Genomic DNA, 21,480 nt, shown 5'->3' with positions numbered 1-21,480 from the left:
TTGCAATTTGATATGGTAGGTACAAATATCACTGCATATCATTTATAGCTATACATGATAGGTATATATAAGAGAAAACAATAAACATGCAATTGATAAACTTTTACAAATTTATCAGAAAGCAAAGCTGCAACGAAAAAACATTATCTTTAATTTTAACTCTATTTTTATTTCAAATATAACTAGTATGCTTTCTTAAAAATCGTCAATTACATAAGATTATAAAAATCGGCAATTTCAAAAATTCATACAGTTGCCTACGTATGTATGTGCGCAATGAGCACGATCCTACCTGAATCAGATCAATTAGTACGCTTACTTACGTCATGCTTTACTTTACGATTTCATTGTATCTCATCCACTTGGTACGGATAGTAATAGTACGTATAATTTGAGCTTTTTGTTTCAGCTGAAAATCGAATTCGAGGCCTTATTCTTTTCGAATTACATGCAGCCCACGCAGACCTTAGTAGGAGACAGAAATGGAGATTTCAGTGCCATTATTGGTAAGATGAAATATCAAATTTGACACGTACTTAAATAATACTACATATTTAAATAATAATATATATGTCGATGATGAAAGGACACCGGAGCCTTCCCTTTAGAATTTTGGGAAAGTCCCTTAACACTTTAATCTAGATTCTACCATAGCCGTAATTAAGCAATTGTCGTCATTCAATCCAACTGTATTTGTTCGGGATTTATGATAGTGAACTTGGGCTCGAGGCGATAACCAGTCGCCGAACGTAACCGCGGTCAAGGGATGAACGTTTTTACCTAACAAAGGTATGGAGTAATTCTATAGCTCTCCTTAAAAGAAATAGTTATAGCGGCACGCGACAGTAAACGCGTGTAAACGACAATTCTAACGGTTTCTGTCCTGTGGCTCGCCACACGCAGACCCTATTCTTCGGGTAAAATGATTACCAGATGTCGACGCATCTCTACAGTACATGTTCAGCTAGCCCGGCATCGGAGTGCGCCGGCTGTACGCCGGCGTGGTGCGATCGAGGCTCCTCTATGGAGCTCCAATCTGGGCAGAGGACCTGATAGCCAGCCGCCGCAGTCTTCTGAAGGTCAGGAGGTTGCACAGGACGATGGCCATCAGGGTCGTGAGGGGCTTCCACACCATTTTTGCGGCAGCAGCGGCGGTGCCCACCGGGTTCCCCCCGTTCGAACTGCAGGCACTGAGGTGTCGCGAGATTTACCTTCACACTCGGGGTCTGTCGGACGAGGTCGATCCGGTGGGCGCCGACGTTGAGGGTCGGGCTCGACGGGCCCTGCTCGACAGATGGCGTGCCAGGCTCGGCATGAGAGCAGGCGCGCCGGGGCTAAGGGTCCTCGAGGCCGTCCTTCCAAACTGGGACGTTTGGTTGGACGGGACCGGGGCCCCCTGACTTATAGGGTGACGCAGGTACTCGGGTGTCCGTGCGGATTTCCTCCACGTCAAAAAAAAAAGTTATCGCTTCTTTCAACCTCATTGAAGTGCTTTATTATTGTAATCATATCGAAATATTATATCCATAGTTGTCATTTCATTCTCAAGTTTTAAGATAATGTGAAAATTTTGAGACAACATTCTGAAAATCTGTATCTATGATGTTATCTTGCATACCGTCTGTTGCGAATTATCAACTAAAGAGCGACCGGCCAAGCCCAACCTATTGGTCGATATCGCGTACCTTGAATGACTTAATACTCAAGGTGGAGGAGGTTTAATAGATCGATTGTTAGTGTATAAAAGTAAAAGTAAAGTTGTTGCATAAAAGTAAAGTTTGATGTTTTGAACACAGCAGTTGTAAGATCTTGTTGAGAGTGAAGTATTTCACCCGCACGGTACGACGCTCTGTTGGTGACTGTCCTAGTATGTCGCTGATTTCCCCCATCAGCCGTTGGGTCTCGTCCATGCATCGTGCCTTCCCGACCGGGGGTTTTCCCTGGGGTTTCTCCCTGACCTCTGAATCATCAGATTTACAGCTCGAGGAGGATAGGTAATTCGAAATTTCTCAAAGAACGGATAGGTGCTATCCAAGGCATAAACGAACGGCCACTGGAAATCCCGAACACCGTTTCAAAGATCATATAAAGTTTTCGAAAACCTTGATCTCATCGTCTGTGATTTGAAAAGAAGCTAAAATAATTTCTGATAAGGCTAAGTAGGTGGCCTATTACTGCTCTTATAAACATGGATATGTAGCGACACATGAGTCATAGGACGATTCGAATCGGGAGTGACTTTTATTGTTGTACCTTAGAGTATCAACGCTGTTTTGATTTGCAAGGTTTAAGAATAAACAAACTGTGGACAAAAACATTATCGCTGTTATGAATAATCGTCAACCGGAACCACATATGACCTTCTGTAAATCCATCGGACAATATAAATAGACGGACATCCCCTCTAGGGAAAGGAGTCTTTAGAGCGAATTAGTATAGCGAAGAATATAGCGAGCAGCATAGCGAGTCATACGGTAGAATCAAGTGAGCGATGGTTACGACCGACATGCACTATCTCTGTACTTGTACTTAAAATGATTTTAATATAATGAACTATTACATTTTTACTACTCATCTCTTTAATAAACTAACACGTTAATACTTAAAGTACTTAAAATTTTGTCCACGTTAACTGCCGTTCGCTGCAAAGTTCGTTACAAAAAGTTGTATAGTACTCAATTGTTCGAGGATATTTGTCTACTTATTCGACTATTTCGTAACGAATGTAATAAGCGTAGAATATTGTACTTATTAATCATTTTGAAGATACTGTCGTCGCACAGCAATTTTCTATAAAATTTTGGAGTATAACAACTTGTATGTACTATTTTTATAAACAAAATAACTGATAAATAATTGATAATTTTTAAGATCATGGATCCGCACGTGAAAAATTACGTTGTCTGTGATAAGCTGTTGACTCATGGACTCAGAAAACTACTAGTCAAAAATAGTCAATAAGGAATTTTTGATAACATTACTAATCAGTAGATTCAACACTATTGGTCTTTGTTGAATATGTAGTATATTTGTATTGTACGTGCGAGGGAGAGGGAATGTAGAGCGAAAACACAAACAAGTATGTATCCCCTCCCTAGTATTAGAATACTAGAATATTAGAATATTCACATAACTCTGCTCACCACGTGGGCTACTCGCCGGAGGCCTAGGGCACGAGATTTCACACTGCACTTCTCTTTTTTCTCAACGGAGTTCTAGGCCATCATACAACGCTCACATACATATTATGGAGGGGATACATACTTGTTTTTTTTTTTTTTTTTATTTATTAAAATTCACAATTTGTCCAATTTGGACATTTGGTGGAATTTTTTAACGGTTAAATTAGCATGTTGGTGGCTACCCCCAGCGGGGTACCATCCTCGTGTTTGTTAGGTTATGTCCTTTATAAGGTCTGCTGGGTGCTCCCTTTTTAGTATTCTGTCCATTTTTATGGTTTTGTATGTTTCCGCAGCTAACCGGTTTGGGTGTGTTGCTATTCTTGATTTGTATTTCTCGGAGTATCTGCTAATTTCTTCCTTGACCGTTGGGATTCCCAGGTCCCTCCGTTTATCTTCATTTCTGATGTACCAAGGTCCGTTTACTATTGTTCTGAGGATTTTAGCCTGTATTACCTCTATTTTGTTTATATGGCTCATTGCTGCCGTCCCCCATAGTGGTATTCCGCACGTCCAGATTGGTTTTATGATCGTTTTATATATTTTTAATTTATTTTCTGTGCTTAGTTTGGATTTTTGGCTTGTTAGCCAATGCATTTGTCTCCTTGTTTTCTGTCTTTTTTCTACTATTGATTTGATGTGTAGTTTCCAGGTGAGTTTTTGATCTAAGTGGAGTCGTAGGTATTTGACATGCTTTGTTTGCGTTATATGCGTGCCGTTCAATAGGATGTTTGGTGGTGTCTTTTTCCGTAGCGTGAATGTAATATGGTTGCATTTATTGGGGTTTGCTTTTATTTGTTTTTCTTGTAGCCAATTTTCTATTTTTACGATGTGTTCTTGTAGTATTTTGACTGCCGTTTCTGGGTTAGTATGCCTGACTAGTATAGCTGTGTCGTCCGCGAATGTCAATACTGTGCTGTTGGTAGTTGTTGGTATGTTCGCCGTGTATAATGTGTATAGTATTGGGCCTAGGACGCTTCCTTGTGGTACCCCGGCCTTGATGTCTTTAACTTGAGAATGTGTGTCCTTGATTTTTATTACGAAGGTTCTGCTGCTTAGGTAGGATTTTATTAAGTGGTGTATTTGCTCTGGGAATTGTTTCCTAATTGTTTGTAGTAAACTTTCATGGTTAATTTTATCGAATGCTTTCTCTATGTCTATGAAGAGGGCTGTGCAGTATTCCTTGTTTTCTAGTGCTACTATTATTTCGTTTATAAGCCTGTGCATTTGCTCTATCGTGGAGTGTTTGTTTCTGAAACCAAATTGGTGATCCGGTATTAGTTTTTTTGTCTCTATTATTGGTTTTATGCGGTCGTATATTATCTTTTCCAGTATTTTGGAAAATACTGGAAGCAGAGATATTGGTCTGTAAGATGCAGTTTGGTGCGGGACTTTGCCTGGTTTATGTAACATTTTGATCTGTGCTAATTTCCATGGTTTGGGGAAGTATTGAATTCTTAGAATTGCATTGAATATTATTGTCATTAGTCTTATAGCTTTTGGCGGAAGGTTTTTCAAGATTTTACCATTGATTAGGTCTATTCCTGGCGCTTTGTTGTTTTTTGTTTTATCAATTATGTTTCTAATTTCTTGTGCTGATGTTTCAGGTATGGTGTATTCCTTGTCGGTTGTGGTAATAGTGGTTTGTGGATCCTCCACCGTATGACTTTTGAGGTTGCTGTTGTTGATAACGTGTGGTGTGAATGTGTTGCAGAGGTGGTTGGAGAATTCTTCACCTTGTTCTTCGTTGCTTCTTGCCCATGTGTTATCTGCTTTTCTGATTGCCTGGACGGGTATTATTGGCTTCCTTATTTTTTTCGTGGCATTCCATAGTGAATAGTTGGTGTTCTCGTGTGTGGAGAGTGTCCCTATGAACTTTGCGAATTCGTTATCGTTGTGCTCCTTTATTTTGTTTTTTATTTCCTTTGCAAGTTTGTTTAAGTGTTTTTTGTTTTCTCGGGTTCTGTATTTTTGCCATTTTGCTTTTGCTTTTCTTTTTTCTTTGATTTGGTCGAGTATTTCTTGCGGGATTGTTATTGTTTGTCTGCTGGTTGTTTCGGGTGTAGTTGTTGTCCTTGCTGCTTCTTGAATAGTTGCTGTCAATGTTGCTACTGCCTGTTCTATGTGTTCAGGAGTTTTCAACGGGATATTGCAGTTTATTTTGCTCTCAATTACTTCTTTAAAAGTTTGCCATTTGCTGGCTTTATTGCATAGTGTCTCTGTATTGCTATAAGGTATTGGTTTGTTTATGTATTCAATTATTATGGGTGTATGATCGGAGCTAAGCTCGAGGTTGGGTGTTATTTTTAGTTTATTTGTGTTTAGTCCCCTTGTAACTGCAAAGTCCAGAAGATCTGGTTTTTTTGTTCAGGTCAGTCGGCCAATGTGTCGGTGTTCCTGTGCACAATATATTGAGGTTATTATTTCTAATGTATTTTTCCAGTGTTCTGCCTCGAGGTGTAATGTTTCCTGACCCCCATAGCGTGTGCTTTGAGTTGTAGTCTCCCGCTGCGATGTACTTGTCCCCTAGGTCCTGGAAGTATTCTTCCCACATTTGTGTTGTTATTTTGTGTCGCGGAGGCACATATACTGCTTACAACTGGAAGTAGTTGCTGCTAGTTTGAACTGTAACAGTGGTTGCTTGTAAATATTCTTTGTTAACTTGTCTGTGTAGATAATGATTGATATCGTTTCTGACTATCACTGCTGTCCCTCCGTGAGCTTTTCCTGAGGAGTATTTGGTATCATATATGGTGTAGTATGGTATTTTCATGTAGCTTTTTGTAGTGAAGTGTGTTTTTGAGACAAGTAGTATATCTTTATTGTTATTGTATATGAATGTTTTAATTTCAAGGGCCCGTTGTTGTAGGCCGTTTGAGTTCCAGGCTGCTGTTTTTAGCGTTTCCGTTTTTATTTTTTACCTAGCACGTTTGTATGTAGTTGTAGCATGTCTGTGATTTGTTGGGTTTGCTGTTTGAGTACTGCGTTTTGTTCGCTTATCATTCTGGTTAGCATTTCGGTGTTCTTTATGGATTGTTTGAGCAGTTCTTTGATTTCTGTAGTGTCGTTGTTTCTATTGCTGTGGTATTGGTTGTCTGTGTGTGTCGATTGGCTGGTTACTTGAGCGTAGCTTAGACTGCCAATAGTGTTGGTGCTGATGGGTTTGGTGTTTGTTGCTTGCTCTGTATTTGGTATTATTTCGGGTTTTGTGCTGTCCTGTTGGGCTTGTATGTTAGTGATTGTCCTGCTTCGTAGGGGCGGGAACAGTTTGCGTTGTAATTGTTTCTTAGCATCGCAACCTTTATAACTGGTTGGTTGTTTTCCGTTGCAGTTGTAGCATTTAACCGCCTCTATTTTTCCCGTTGATGGGCAGTGTATCGTAAGATGATTTTTTGCGCATTTAACGCATGCCGGGCTTCTATTGCAATAGTTTTTTGTGTGGCCGTATTGCTGGCACCTTATGCATTGTGGGATATCTTTTTTATGTCAAAGTGGCTCCTCTTTTACTATTGTGTTTAGTAATTTTTCTATATCGTATATGTCTTTGTTGTTGTTTCTAGGTTCTAGTTCAACTAGGAATAGCGGTAATGGTTGTTTGGTATCCTATTTGTTAATGTTATTAATTGTCCTTACCTGGTGTCCGATTTTTGCCAGTTCTTCACTTCTTTTTCCGGTATTTGTTTTTGGGTGTAGTCCCCTGATTACTGCTTTGTAGCTTTTGTCAGTTTTGAGCTGAAAAGTGTGATACGCTGCGTTTTTTTCCTTTAGTGATCTTGTCACGATTCTGAATATTTCTGGGGTGTTGGTTTGCACTTTCACCTGGTGTCAGTTTTACCTGCTTGATAACATAGTTGTCTTTCCCTGCAGGGTTGTTTAGTAGTTCGATGAGGGGGTCAATTATTTTCGCATCTATGTATATCGGTGGTGGTTTGGGAATGCGGTTTGTCGGACTTTTCGACATTGCTATTTTATTTCCTCCTCACAATCACTTTGCAGCACTATTACTTTGAAGCACTTTTTCACTATTCACTTATACCTGCTCGGACAGCCGAGGAGGACGGACGTGTCTAGACGGTCGTCCTCTCCAGGTATAAGTGAATAGTGAAAAAGTGCTCCAAAGTAATAGTGCTGCAAAGTGATAGTGAGGAGGAACTAAAATAACAATGCAGATACCAACTATAAACATAGGAACAAAAGGAGAAACATATTATATAAAAACCAAACAAACCAACATGGAGACAGAAGAGACAAAAGAGCATCGGGGACAGGAAGATAGCAATTCAGAACATGAAAGATACTACCAGGATGAAAGCTGGAAGCCAGTGAAGGCTAGCAAAAAACGTAAAACAACCACAGACACAAGTGCCATAGGAAACCCAGTCACAGAAAAGCAGCGATGGCTGCAAGAATTACCACTAAGTAACTCCTTCAACTCACTAACTGAAGAAATAGACTCTGACCCCGTAAGTAAAACCATTACCCAAACAAACCATATTACAAAACCACCACCAATCTTTGTCGAGGCGCAAATAATAGACCCGCTCATTGATCTACTAAATAATCTAGAAGAGAAAAACAATTACACAATAAAGCAAACAAAATTGGATCAAGTAAAAATTCAAACAAACACACCAGAATCATTTAGGAAAGTTATAAAAGCATTAAAAGAAAAAAATGCCATCTACCACACTTATCAGCTTAAAACTGAAAGGAGCTATAAAATTGTCATAAGAGGACTGCATCCTAAAACCAACGTACATAAACTAAGCGATGAGTTAGCTAAAATTGGACATCAAACTAGAACAATAAACAATATAACAAGATTCGACACTAAGCAACCCCTACCACTATTCTTAATAGAACTTGAACCCAGAATCAATAACAAGGAAATATATGATATCAAACAAATACTAAACACAATAGTAACAGTCGAACCACCACGACACAAAAAAGATATACCTCAATGCATGCGGTGTCAACAATACGGACACACTAAAAACTACTGCAACAGAAGCCCAGCCTGCGTCAAGTGCGCAAAAAATCACTTAACTGCACACTGCCCATATTCAGGAAAAATAGAAAAAGTTAAATGCTTCAACTGTAACGGTAACCACCCAGCCAGCTATAAAGGCTGTGAAGTAAGAAAACAACTACAACGAAAACTGTTCCCGCCCCTACGAAGCAGGACAAGCACTAACACACAAGCCCATCATGACAGCACAAAACCTGAAACATTACCAAATACAGAGCAAGCAATAAACACCAAACCTATCAGCACCAACACCATTGGTGGTCTAAGCTATGCTCAAGCAACCAGCCAACCAACACACACACATAACCAATACCACAGCAATAGTAACAACGACACTGCAGAAATCAAAGAACTGCTCAAACAATCCATAAAGAACACCGAAATGCTAACCAGAATGATAAGCGAACAAAATGCAGTACTCAAACAGCAAACCCAACAAATCACAGTCATGCTACAACTAATTACAAACGTGCTAAGCAAAAAATAAAAACGGACACTCTAAAAATAGCAGCCTGGAACTCAAACGGCCTACAACAACGGGCCCTCGAAACTAAAACATTCATATACAATAATAATATAGACATATTACTTGTCTCAGAAACACACTTCACTACAAAAAGCTATTTGAAAATACCATACTACACCATATATGATACCAAACACCCCTCAGGAAAAGCTCACGGAGGGACAGCAGTGATAGTCAGAAACGATATCAAACATTATCTTCACAGCCAAGTGAACAAAGAATATTTACAAGCAACCACTGTTACAGTTCAAACTAGCAGCAACCACTTCCAGTTGTCAGCAGTATACGTGCCTCCGCGACACAAAATAACAACACAAATGTGGGAAGAATACTTCCAGGACCTAGGGGACAAGTACATCGCAGCGGGAGACTACAACTCAAAGCACACGCTCTGGGGATCAAGAAACATTACACCTCGAGGTAGAACACTAGAAAAATACATTAGAAATAATAACCTCAATATATTATCCACAGGAACACCGACACATTGGCCGACTGACCTGAACAAAAAACCAGATCTTCTGGACTTTGCAGTTACAAGGGGACTAAACACAAATAAACTAAAAATAACACCCAACCTCGAGCTCAGCTCCGATCATACACCCATAATAATTGAATACAGAAACAAACCAATTCACTATAGCAAACCAGAAACACTATACAATAAAACCACCAATTGGCAAACTTTCAAAGAAATAATAGAAAGCAAAATAAACTGCAACATCCCGTTAAAAACTCCTGAACACATAGAACAGGCAGTAGCAACATTGACAGCAACTATTCAGGAAGCAGCAAGGACAACCACTACTCCCGAACCAACCAGCAGACAAACAATAACAATACCGCAAGAAATACTTGACAAAATCAAAGAAAAAAGAAAAGCAAAAGCAAAATGGCAAAAATACAGAACCCGAGAAAACAAAAAACACTTAAACAAACTTGCAAAGGAAATAAAAAACAAAATAAAGGAGCACAACGATAACGAATTCTCAAAGTTCATAGGGACACTCTCCACACACGAGAACACCAACTATTCACTATGGAAAGCCACGAAAAGAATAAGGAAGCCAATAATACCCGTCCCGGCAATCAGAAAAGCAGATAACACATGGGCAAGAAGCAACGAAGAACAAGCTGAAGAATTCTCCAACCACCTCTACAACACATTCACACCACACATTACCAACAACAGCAACCTCAAAAGTCATACGGAGGAGGATCCACAAACCACTGCTACCACAGCCGACAAGGAATACACCATACCTAAAACATCGGCACAAGAAATTAGAAACATAATTGATAAAACAAAAAACAACAAAGCGCCAGGAATCGACCTAATTAATGGTAAAATCTTAAAAAACCTTCCGCCAAAAGCAATAAGACTAATAACAGTAATATTCAATGCAATTCTAAGAATTCAATACTTCCCCAAACCATGGAAATTAGCACAGATCAAAATGTTACATAAACCAGGCAAAGACCCGCACCAAACTGCATCTTACAGACCAATATCACTGCTTCCAGTATTTTCCAAAATACTGGAAAAGATAATATACGACCGCATAAAACCAATAATAGAGACAAAAAAACTAATACCGGATCACCAATTTGGTTTCAGAAACAAACACTCCACGATAGAGCAAATGCACAGGCTTATAAACGAAATAATAGTAGCACTAGAAAACAAGGAATACTGCACAGCCCTCTTCATAGACATAGAGAAAGCATTCGATAAAATTAACCATGAAAGTCTACTACAAACAATTAGGAAACAATTCCCGGAGCAAATACACCACTTAATAAAATCCTACCTAAGCTGCAGAACCTTCGTAATAAAAATCAAGGACACACATTCTCAAGTTAAAGACATCAAGGCCGGGGTACCACAAGGAAGCGTCCTAGGCCCAATACTATACACATTATACACGGCGAACATACCAACAACTACCAACAGCACAGTATTGACATTCGCGGACGACACAGCTATACTAGTCAGGCATACTAACCCAGAAACGGCAGTCAAAATACTACAAGAACACATCGTAAAAATAGAAAATTGGCTACAAGAAAAACAAATAAAAGCAAACCCCAATAAATGCAACCATATTACATTCACGCTACGGAAAAAGACACCACCAAACATCCTATTGAACGGCACGCATATAACGCAAACAAAGCATGTCAAATACCTAGGACTCCACTTAGATCAAAAACTCACCTGGAAACTACACATCAAATCAATAGTAGAAAAAATACAGAAAACAAGAAGACAAATGCATTGGCTAACAAGCCGAAAATCCAAACTAAGCACAGAAAACAAGTTAAAAATATATAAAACGATCATAAAACCAATCTGGACGTACGGAATACCACTATGGGGGACGGCAGCAATGAGCCATATAAACAAAATAGAGGTAATACAGGCTAAAATCCTCAGGACAATAGTAAACGGACCTTGGTACGTCAGAAACGAAGATATACGAAGGGACCTGGGAATGCCAACGGTCAAGGAAGAAATCAACAGATACTCCGAGAAATACAAATTAAGAATAGCAACACACATAAACCGGCTAGCTGCGGAAACATACAAAATCACAAATATGGACAGAAGACTAAAAAGGAAGCACCCAGCAGACCTTATAAAGGACACAACCTAAGAAACACGAGGATGGTACCCCGCTGGGGGTAGCCACCAACATGCTAATTTAACCGTTAAAAAATTCCACCAAATGTCCAAATTGGACAAATTGTGAATTTTAATAAATAAATAAAAAAAAAAAAAAAAAAAAAAAAAAAAAAAAAAAAAAAAAAAAAAAACTATTCACTTATACCTGGAGAGGACGACCGTCTAGACACGTCCGTCCTCCTCGGCTGTTACATACTTGTGTATCGTTTCTCTCTACGTTCCCTCACTCTCCACATACAATACAAATGTACCATATATGCAACGTACTTAATCTACAAAATACATTTTTTGTATTATCTTCGGTTGCCTTTGTTTCTATTTCTTTCGGTAATATACGCGTGTTCTAACAGTAATTATAGTTATAAGGGGCTGAAGCATTTTTTACATCATACGATAATTATACAATATTAACGGACAATTACATAAATTGTGAACAAAAATTTCTGCCATCATTTATTTGCACTTTACATTAACAAGTATTTGAAGGTTTGTTTCTTTTTGCAGCAGGAGTCAAAGAAGTATTTAGTTGATGGCTATCAATTGCTGAAGTACGAACCAAAAGTTCTACCGGAAGGAAAAATAGCTCAACATGCAGAACAAAATTTACACGAAATAAATAAGCTCTTAAAACGATTCAATGTAACATAAACTTTATCAGTACGTAGTTTGCTAAGTAAGTTCTACGTTTGGGAGTAAATATTAAACGAAAAACAAAACTGTATATATACATAGCCTTCGTAGGCAACAAACATATCGAAATAAAATTGTTAAAAAAATTTTAATAAGTATAATTACAAGCGGTAGTTATCATGTATTAGCATTCTTTGATTGAGGGGTTCATTTTTAGCACATGTTAGAAAAATTAACACATGAATCAATGATATAATTTATATTAACGTTCTCTTAATTTGGTAAGTAATTTTAGAAACTTCTAACGAATCAACAATCTTAGTTCTTCTGAAAGGGATACGACGATAGAATAAATTCTCCACATGCTTTATATATATTTTGCCGGCAGCGAAAAATACTGAAAAAATACCGAATGTACAACAGAGAGGGATATAGTAGGGGTACAATACAGTACAGGGCGGAAACGATAGAAAAAGATTAAAAGTTTATGTATCAGGGAATATTACCGTTGCAACGACAAACCTTCTTTCTTTTCGGTTCCTTGTGAAAAAAGATTTTGCTACTGACGAACCTTTTTTGAATAAAGTGAGATCGAACATGATACAATTTGATTCATATTTATTTATCTAATTAATAATTCGTTCTTTCTAAGATCGTTTCTGGTAAATTCAAAATAATTTCAATAAATAAATAAATTCAACAATATTATTATTATAAAATAATAATTTACTATTCTGTGTACAATTTATATAATTCATATTTAATTTATTATTTATTATTAATAATTTACTAATACTATTAATGAAATAGTAAAATAATATAACTATAATATATAATTATAATAATACAAAATTATATATACAAAATAATATATAACAATAATAAATAATTATATATTATACAATAAATAGTATATAATAATATACTAACATATATGTATAACTGATTTGCTTTATACATATATATCATATATGTATCATATATACACATATGTATGAGAGAGGAAATTTCCTCTGTGATATTATATAGATATATATAGAGTATAGCTATTTTGCTACAAATTTTATATTGTTCTTTATGTAGGTTCCAAATTTATGTGGTAAAAAACAGAGTAATGCAAGTAAATTATGACTGGCAATACAAAAGAATTGTAATAAAAAATTGTTAATTTTTAACTCGCAAACATAGACCAGACAATATTCAGACTTTGCTATACTACATTAGAAAGTGGAAGAGCATAAAGAAAGCAAATAAGATTCAGAAATGAAAGAAATAAAAGAAAACACAAAAACATCTAGAAGCACAGTGAAATATAGAAAATATATTTACCGTAGTGATTATTATTTGTAAATATAAAATAATTATTAGGAATTCAAGTGTCCTGCGACATTTGTGCGTGTTTGATGAATGAGTATATGGATGTCGCTGGCGTGCTGTTTGTAACATAGCGTTGATACACTTCTTGTTCTCTTTCCTTATTTATGGTTTTCCATTGATTTTTCGGTTCGGCATGCATAGTCTCGGAAGTCGACCCTTGTGCGTGTGTTGTAACGAATAGACAATATAATCGACGTGCGCGTTTCCAAGTTTTAACAATGATTTTCATAATATCAGATAGTAAAAATAACAATGAAAAGGAAGTAGAAGAAAATTTAAATCAAAATATTCCCAAAGTTACAATAGAAAAAAATTGTTCTTTTATATTTTTCAACAAAAAGTTAAATCTAATACAAGATTTCATTAAAAATTAATAAAATTTCAAATTAACATCAGAATGAAAAAATTAATTCAGAGATCAAACATTAAAATAACAATTTTTTAAGCTAATTATCTTTATTTACTTATACTTACTAGCTTTAATACCACCATGAGAAACTTTTAACAGAGATCAACAAATTCAATATGAAATACAAATTTTAAATGTAACTTAATGTCTTCTTTTAATTTCTTCTTTGTTAAATTTTGTACTATTAATTTTTTATTAATGTATTAACCCTTTGCACTCCTATGTCGAGTATGACTCAACATCAGTTTTTATTTCAGGAGCTACTTTGTCGAGTCTCACTCCACATTCTTTCAATAACACCTTTTTTTGTGAAATGTGCGAAAGAAAACAAGGATTGCATCCTGGAAATTGTTTCAAGATACACTTAATACGTACATACATAATACATACACTTAAAAATTACAAAATACAACAATAGCGTGAATAAAACTGGTATTTAAATGAATTTGTTTCTTCCTTTATTTATTTAAATTGTCTTATTTTTTAGTTAAAGTAAATTTCAAATAAAGCACTTAAAAGCGTTAGGAGCTGCTGGTAACAAAATTGAAATAAAATTTGGAGTGCAAAGGGTTAAACATATTTTCTAATATAATAAAGATATCATGCCTTAATTCTTTAAAAAAGTCATATCATAACTTTCATGTAACTAGTGTTACAGTAATACAATGATATTGTTAATTAATAAGATCTTAATGTAAAAAAAATTATGTAATACTATCATATTGTAGATTAAAATACCTAAGATAAAAGATAAAAAATAAATATTTAATATTATACAACACTTCTCACTTCATCTAAGTAATTGTGATACACAAAAAAATAATAAATATAACTAGTTAATCTAAATATGGTATAAATTCGTTTTACATGTATTGTATTCACTATTGCATATTCTAACTCACTGTATTATAATATTTTTATCGTGTCAGTATCATTTAATTTCGCAGGAAATCTATGGAGAAGTACATACATACATATGTATATATATATATATATTACATAGACTATTAACTAGGTTATGTTTCGATCACCACATAGTTTATACCTAAAGTAGGTGTGGTTAGTTGTGCTAAATGATTTCATATTATTTAAATCTACATAACAAAATCCGACACAGTCATGTCCTACAATTCTTCTACTGAAGCGAATTGTGTTTCTAGTGAAGATATTAAAAAAGATGAGGAATCTAATTTTGATTTGGTTTTAAAAGAAAAGTGGATGGAAGCCCAGAAGAATGGAGTGTTTCGTTATATATTAAACATTCAAGATTGGAAAATATTGGAAGGCAAATATCACTTTTTAGTCCAGGTAATGTTATTAAATAATTAATTATAATAAATATTTGTTTAATTTATTTTTAAATATTTTTTAGTTGTTACAATTTTGTTTAAGTAATATAGTAATTTACAGGATAAAATATTTCACATGTTTTTATTGTTCACTTGTCATATTTGTAAATGTATGCTTTAATTTTACCATCCCTTGCATAAATATTCGTAAGATAATTTTCTGGTTCAAATTTTAATAATTACAAATATGTTTTGTGTATTAATGTCATTAATACCTATAAATCTTGTTACGTATGCTTATCTCTTAGTTTTAATACTTACAAGTACAGTTTGTTGATAACTTATAAAATAAAAATAAGCAGACAAAACAAAAATATTTACAAAATCAGTGACAATTTACAAAAATAAAAATGAAATAAATATTATGTAACTATAATTATATCTAATAATATAATATAGATAATATTGTTTATTCTAGGAATTTTTATAAGAATAAAATTATATAAATTAATTTTATAGTGCAAAATCATATATAAAATAACAGTTAAAGAAGTAGCAATGAATATATCATATTTGTTATTATATTGCCAAGACAATATCAGGATTGTTTATTTATTAATCAATGTATTATACTTTTAGGAATTTATATGTATTAGTGAACTGAAATTATTTAATGTTTTATGATTTATGATTGTGAGAATTGTAATGTCTCTCTCCCCAATTGTATTTCAAAGAACTTATAATCCTTTAACACATTGGCATCAGAGCATTTAGAAACTCATCTATATATATCATTCAGGTTCTAGCAGAGGAATCCAAATGACATATATGTGAGTCATGGTGCTAATGTGTTAAGTTACTCTAGTATGACTTAGTTAATGTAACTATTTAACACAATGAAAAGAAAAAAATAATTATATCGATTCATATATATGTAAATTCATAATTAACAAATAACAAGGGAACTGCAAGACATTTGTATTACTGATTTAGTTAAAATTCTGCATATGGGAAGATCCTCACTCTGCAAAAGTATTCCATTATAAGGGCAAAGATCCAATATTTTTTGAAACATTAGTGATTGAAATTTTATTACTACGCTAAAATGTGATTCAACTGTGGTATTTAACAAACAATGCGATAGTATGATGGTAATCCGTTAAAGTCCTATGCTAAGATTCAGGATTCAATTCTTCTGTATACATATAATGTCTGTTTTTCAATATTTTTTTATTCTATTTTTTATTCTATTCTAGTTTTTATTCTATTTTGACATAAATGTTTCTTCTCTTCTTACCTTATTCTTATGATAAATAGCATTTTATATATACAATCATAAATATAACATTTATAAAGGAAACATAAATGTAATATTGTTTTTTCTGCATAGTAAATAAATTTGAAATACTGTAGTATTCAGTACTTTAATGTCCATAGAATGCATGATATATTGTTAGAAAACTTGTAAGTAGAGGAGTTCAATGATGAAAGTTTTGGCTACCACCAACCTCACATTCAGAAAACTTAATATTTGAGAAAAATCATATTGCGTGCCACAGTACATTTATTGGAGTATACAATTGCTGATTAACCAGTTAGCTGTTGTGCCTTCTTTGAAAACTTTGAAAATTGTGTACCTAAAATGTATCACAAAAAGTAAGCGATGAAGTATAATGGCCAAATACAGAGTATGTGTGGCTGTTATAATATAGAATTAAGTTGTAATGAAATGACGGTTTTATTTTTTAATTTTATTACTGATATGAATCGCCATAACACAAAATATTGCCATTTTCTGACATGATGAGTATTCCTTGGTTAAACTCCCTTCAAAAGAGTCCTACAACCGAATTTATGTAATGGTGTGCCATATAATAGTTTACCAAAAAAAAACATCTTATATCAAATTTCAACTATTTTTCTCATCTAAAAAATAATTGATATTATACTGATGAAGATAAAATAGTAATTTATATTAGATTGATTCTTATATATACTGATATTTTATATTCATTAGACACAGGCATTAAATGTCTAAAATATTTAATGATTCAAATTTTTATAAAAGTTTTATATGAACAATCCAATTATATATTGTCCTGTGACAAAACATACCATACAAACTTGTTTTAATCATTATATAAATTTTCTTTATTATTGGTAATCTTATAATAAATAATATTTACTTTTTTTAATATTTAATACTGACCATTTTTATTAATTTTAGCTAAATATTGATCGCGGTTATAAAAGAAGATCTCCAGAAAATATTATTTCAATGAACCAACCTTTCAATGAGAAAGATTTTAACTTTACAAAACTTGTGTCAGAAGAACAAATAATGAATTTAAATAATACAGACAAAGATGATATAATTGCAATTAATGCTAGTCCGATTGAATACTGTCATTCTCTGCTGTTGCCACAAAGATGTAAACAATTACCTCAACTTGTAACAAAACATAGCTTAGTGAAAGCTGTTGAGTTGTTTTCCTTGAGTTTGTCTTCGTAAGTATATTCCACCTTTGAAGCAAAAATAACAGAAATTAAATCTTTAATTAATTTATAAATATATATGTTGATTGTTAAAAAGTGCAATGTCAAAGGAAAGTTAATAAAACATACACAGTACTCTCATAAATTTCATTTTTCTTAATAATATTTATTAAGCATTATTCAGTTAATAAAATAAGATTATTGTAGTAATGCATTATGAGTAAAGAAGTAATTATTTTATGATTCTATTTTATTTTTGAAACTTTAATTGTTATAGCATAAAGCTTAATCAGTGATGCAATTCCAATTTAATAGGAAAAATAAAAATTTTGAAATTTTGGCATGATTTATTAACATTTTCTGACATTTAAAAATATTTACATTATAACTATTTACAATATCACATTGTTGTTTACAGTTTATAAGTATTTTCAATTAACCTTATTGTATCATTAAGCTTTTAACCTACAACGTCGTGTTAGAGACGTGGTATATCCTTCGGGCCAAACATAAACAACACGTGCACTTTGTACGTGAAACTTTGTATATTTGTTGGGATACATGCGACAAATGCTTTTTTTTCTTGTCCGCATTCGGAGGTGCAGTATATTTTCTTGAAAAATATTAGAAAGGTACCCCTAAAAATAACTTCAAAAAGAATGTTAAGCGTTGTTGAGGACATTGAAAGTTCTGCTAACATCGCAAAAAGTGATTTAATAGATATTTTAAATAGTGATAGTGACAGTAGTGATATTTCACTTTCTGTACGAGAACGTTGTAAGCGACTGGTTATCGAAGATGATACCGACGACGAAGATCACAGTAATCATCAACAACTAGAGCTATGGATTTGGAAAGAAGAAACTAATGTACCAAAAATTTGAAACTATACAGAGATTTGTGGTATAAAAGTGGCAACTTTGAGTAAGTTAGGTGAAAACAAAAAAGAAGTAGATGTTTTTAATATAATATTTGATAATATATTTTGGGAAAATATTGTTATGGAAATGAATCGATATGCAAATCAAATAATGAACAATGAAAATAAAAAACTAAAACTAGACGAAACTTGGTTTCCTGTAAACTGTGGTGGGATCAAAGTATATTTTGCACTATGTATAATAATGACTGAAGTTAAGAAACCAACAATACAAATAAATTGATCTAAGAGAGCAGTCATAGAAACTCCAATTTTCAGAAAAACGATGTCATTCAAAAGATTTCTGTAAATAACTAGATGTTTGCATTTTGCAGATAGCAATTTGGCTAACAATACAGATAAATTATGTAAACTAAAACCTTTTTTAAACCTTTTTTTTGAATCAAAGATTTATAAGAAGTATATACAACGCAAGAGGACATTGTTACCAATGAATCATTGATGAATTATAAGGGACGCTTATCCTACAAACAATTTACTCCATTGGGAGGGACAAGATCCGGTATAAAATTTTATAAATTATGTGAGTCAAAATCGGGTTATTGCTATGATTTTAAAATATACATTAGTAGTGATAAAATAAATTCTAGTGACAGTGCATCCTAAAGTGTTGTCAAGGAACTAACTGTCGAATAAAGATGAATTTGAATCTTCCGACTCCCCCCCCCCCTGCATTGTCCTGTATAAATAAACCGACGCAACCAGAAACAGTTTAGTATCTACGAGTATTTACGAGCATCTTTCTGTATCAACGAGCGATCCAAGTGTTATCACGAGTTATTTACCGAGTTACGGGACGAGTATTTATCCGCGATTTTATTTTGCGATTTATACTTTGTACTAACGACTTAGCGAATATGGGCTGTACATTAATTTATTATTTTAAATAAATTCGACGGTTACGACAACAAACGATAATTTGCAATAAATCTCATGGTCAAACATCCATATATACCTGTCCTCTACAGTTGTACGTTACTCATCAGAAGAACGGTGCGATTTGCACAACTTTGGTGCACTGCCGTTGGTTATAGCACGCGCTATTGGAACTTAAATCGCAAGGCAATGGATTAACTATCTTGGATTTGTGCAACATGCAACAATAAATGTCTTAACCGTTTGAGTCTCAGGGGTCGAAAAATCGCGAACAGCGCGCTAACGCTTGTCTTAATCGATTGCGAAGAGAAACAAGCGGCGCAATAACGCTCGTCATATTTGTTATTTTTCTGACATAGTTTATAAATATTTCAAGTTTTTGTAAAGATATAGAAAGGATTCGGAAATACAAATAATTCCCTTTATTTAGCACACAACAGTTATACATATATCTTAAACTCTAAAAACCTCGAAATCCTATTCGCACGCACGCTTGTTGTCAACCGACTCTTCCAGATACTTCTAACGACTGACTCTTGTTTTTTGTCCCAACTAAGGCCTGGACGTCCTCTGACGCTTACACACACATTCACATGTACAGTGTAAATGTATCATGTTCCTAACAGTTTTGTTCAATAAAAATTATTGAGAAGATAACAATGAAATACAGAATACCGTCAGTCGTCCGTAGCGTTCAAATGTACTGGGACCTTTCGACACAAAATCTAAACAGCGCGATCGCGTTGCTTGGGACGCAAACGGTTAAGTTTGTGATTTTATTGTTCAATAGAATCTAATTGTGAAATTCTGATCAAAGAAATAATATTACATATTTCAAAATCTAATCCATATTATATTTATACTTACAATAAAATAATATTTTTAATCTACTATTTTAAATAACCAAGAGCTTAAATATATTTGAATTTTTGATATGAGATCTACAGAGAATAAAAAAAATAATTGGAGTAAATAAATAACTAAAACTTAATAATTTGATAATATGTTGTTTGCAGATACATCAGGGTGGCTTTCAACAGTCTTTGTGCTTTTGCATCTGTGAACCATCTTCATTGGCATTTATACTACTTGAAATGGAGGATGTTACTGGAATATATTGTAACTATATTTTTATTCTTTTATTTCTTATATATATATATATCCCACTAGTCCAGTCGAATTACATCGAATTAAATTATATCCATTTCATTAAAAAATTCAAATTGTTGTCCTATCGTTTAATGTGTTCCTATTGATAATTGAGAATGAGAATCTGTTCAAGGTAAGAGATTATTTTCAACAATACACAATCAGAAGTGGTATAATTGTAAAAATCAGCCTCTTCTCTTACTTATTGGCATATATCTGGGGACTGAGTGGAGATAGAGGAAAATATTAAGAATGAATGTTATAGGTGATTAAATAAGCTATAAAATGAGTTGTGTTTTGTTAAGATAGCAGCACCAATTGAACTGCAATTTGGATAACAAATTATTATTATCACACAAGAATATCTGTGTGAAAAATTAATAACTTACTGTATTAACAAATTATAACATGTGTTACAAAGTTTTATTCTTTTTAAAAAAACAAATGAAAACTTTAAAATTCATAATTTTGAAATAAACTTATTTTCAGGGTGGTAAAAAGGTGTTTAAGTATACTTATACTTAATTATAATTATATATATTATATACTTGATTGAATGCTGAATGAGGGAGCCATTTTTTATTGATATTCTTGCTGTTTTTATATATATAGTGAATTGGGTAGTTGCTATGTCAAAGAATCAATCGATTGGAATAGGGCAGTCATCACGATAATCACGAGTATCAGGATATTATTATAAACTATGGGTGCTTAATAAGAATGTTATGTTGCTATGACAGAGGGGGCACATGGTACTCTGTTACTTCCAATCGTATTGATTTCTTTGTAACTTAAACACTCATAAACAATTGAAACATTTAATTATAAATAAATGGAATAACTCTAGAAATAACTACTTAACAGGAATGGCATTTCTTGAATTAAAAAACA

The 21,480-nt window shown here is 33.7% G+C and overlaps 1 protein-coding gene and 1 long non-coding RNA gene across 10 annotated transcripts in view; both read left to right on the top strand.

Moving 5' to 3' along the window:
* The first annotated feature begins 2,323 nt into the window (after positions 1-2,323).
* On the top strand, positions 2,324-12,654 carry LOC125386616. Its single transcript, XR_007226952.1, has 2 exons — positions 2,324-2,484; positions 11,928-12,654. It is a non-coding gene; the product is annotated as an uncharacterized LOC125386616 (long non-coding RNA).
* A 695-nt stretch (positions 12,655-13,349) lies between these two features.
* LOC100645275 (GDP-D-glucose phosphorylase 1) overlaps positions 13,350-21,480 on the top strand; it is a 69,696-nt gene continuing 61,565 nt past the window's right edge. Inside the window, exons 1-6 of one of the 9 annotated variants that reach the window (XM_048413580.1) lie at positions 13,350-13,975; positions 14,568-14,689; positions 14,787-14,889; positions 15,000-15,147; positions 17,356-17,636; positions 20,457-20,559. In XM_048413580.1, the coding sequence (XP_048269537.1) occupies positions 14,858-14,889; positions 15,000-15,147; positions 17,356-17,636; positions 20,457-20,559 (564 nt within the window). In that variant the 5' untranslated portion in view covers positions 13,350-13,975; positions 14,568-14,689; positions 14,787-14,857. Of the gene's footprint in view, positions 14,690-14,713; positions 15,148-17,355; positions 17,637-20,456; positions 20,560-21,480 lie in introns of those variants that run through there. The other 8 variants (XM_048413579.1, XM_048413582.1, XM_048413581.1 and 5 more) reach the window with 8 other exon arrangements.

This window comes from Bombus terrestris, chromosome 17 (genome assembly GCF_910591885.1).
Source record: "Bombus terrestris chromosome 17, iyBomTerr1.2, whole genome shotgun sequence".
In the NCBI taxonomy this organism is placed as follows: domain Eukaryota; kingdom Metazoa; phylum Arthropoda; class Insecta; order Hymenoptera; family Apidae; genus Bombus; species Bombus terrestris.
Note: the sequence above shows the minus strand (reverse complement) of the source record. Positions and strands in the feature narration are given on the sequence as shown.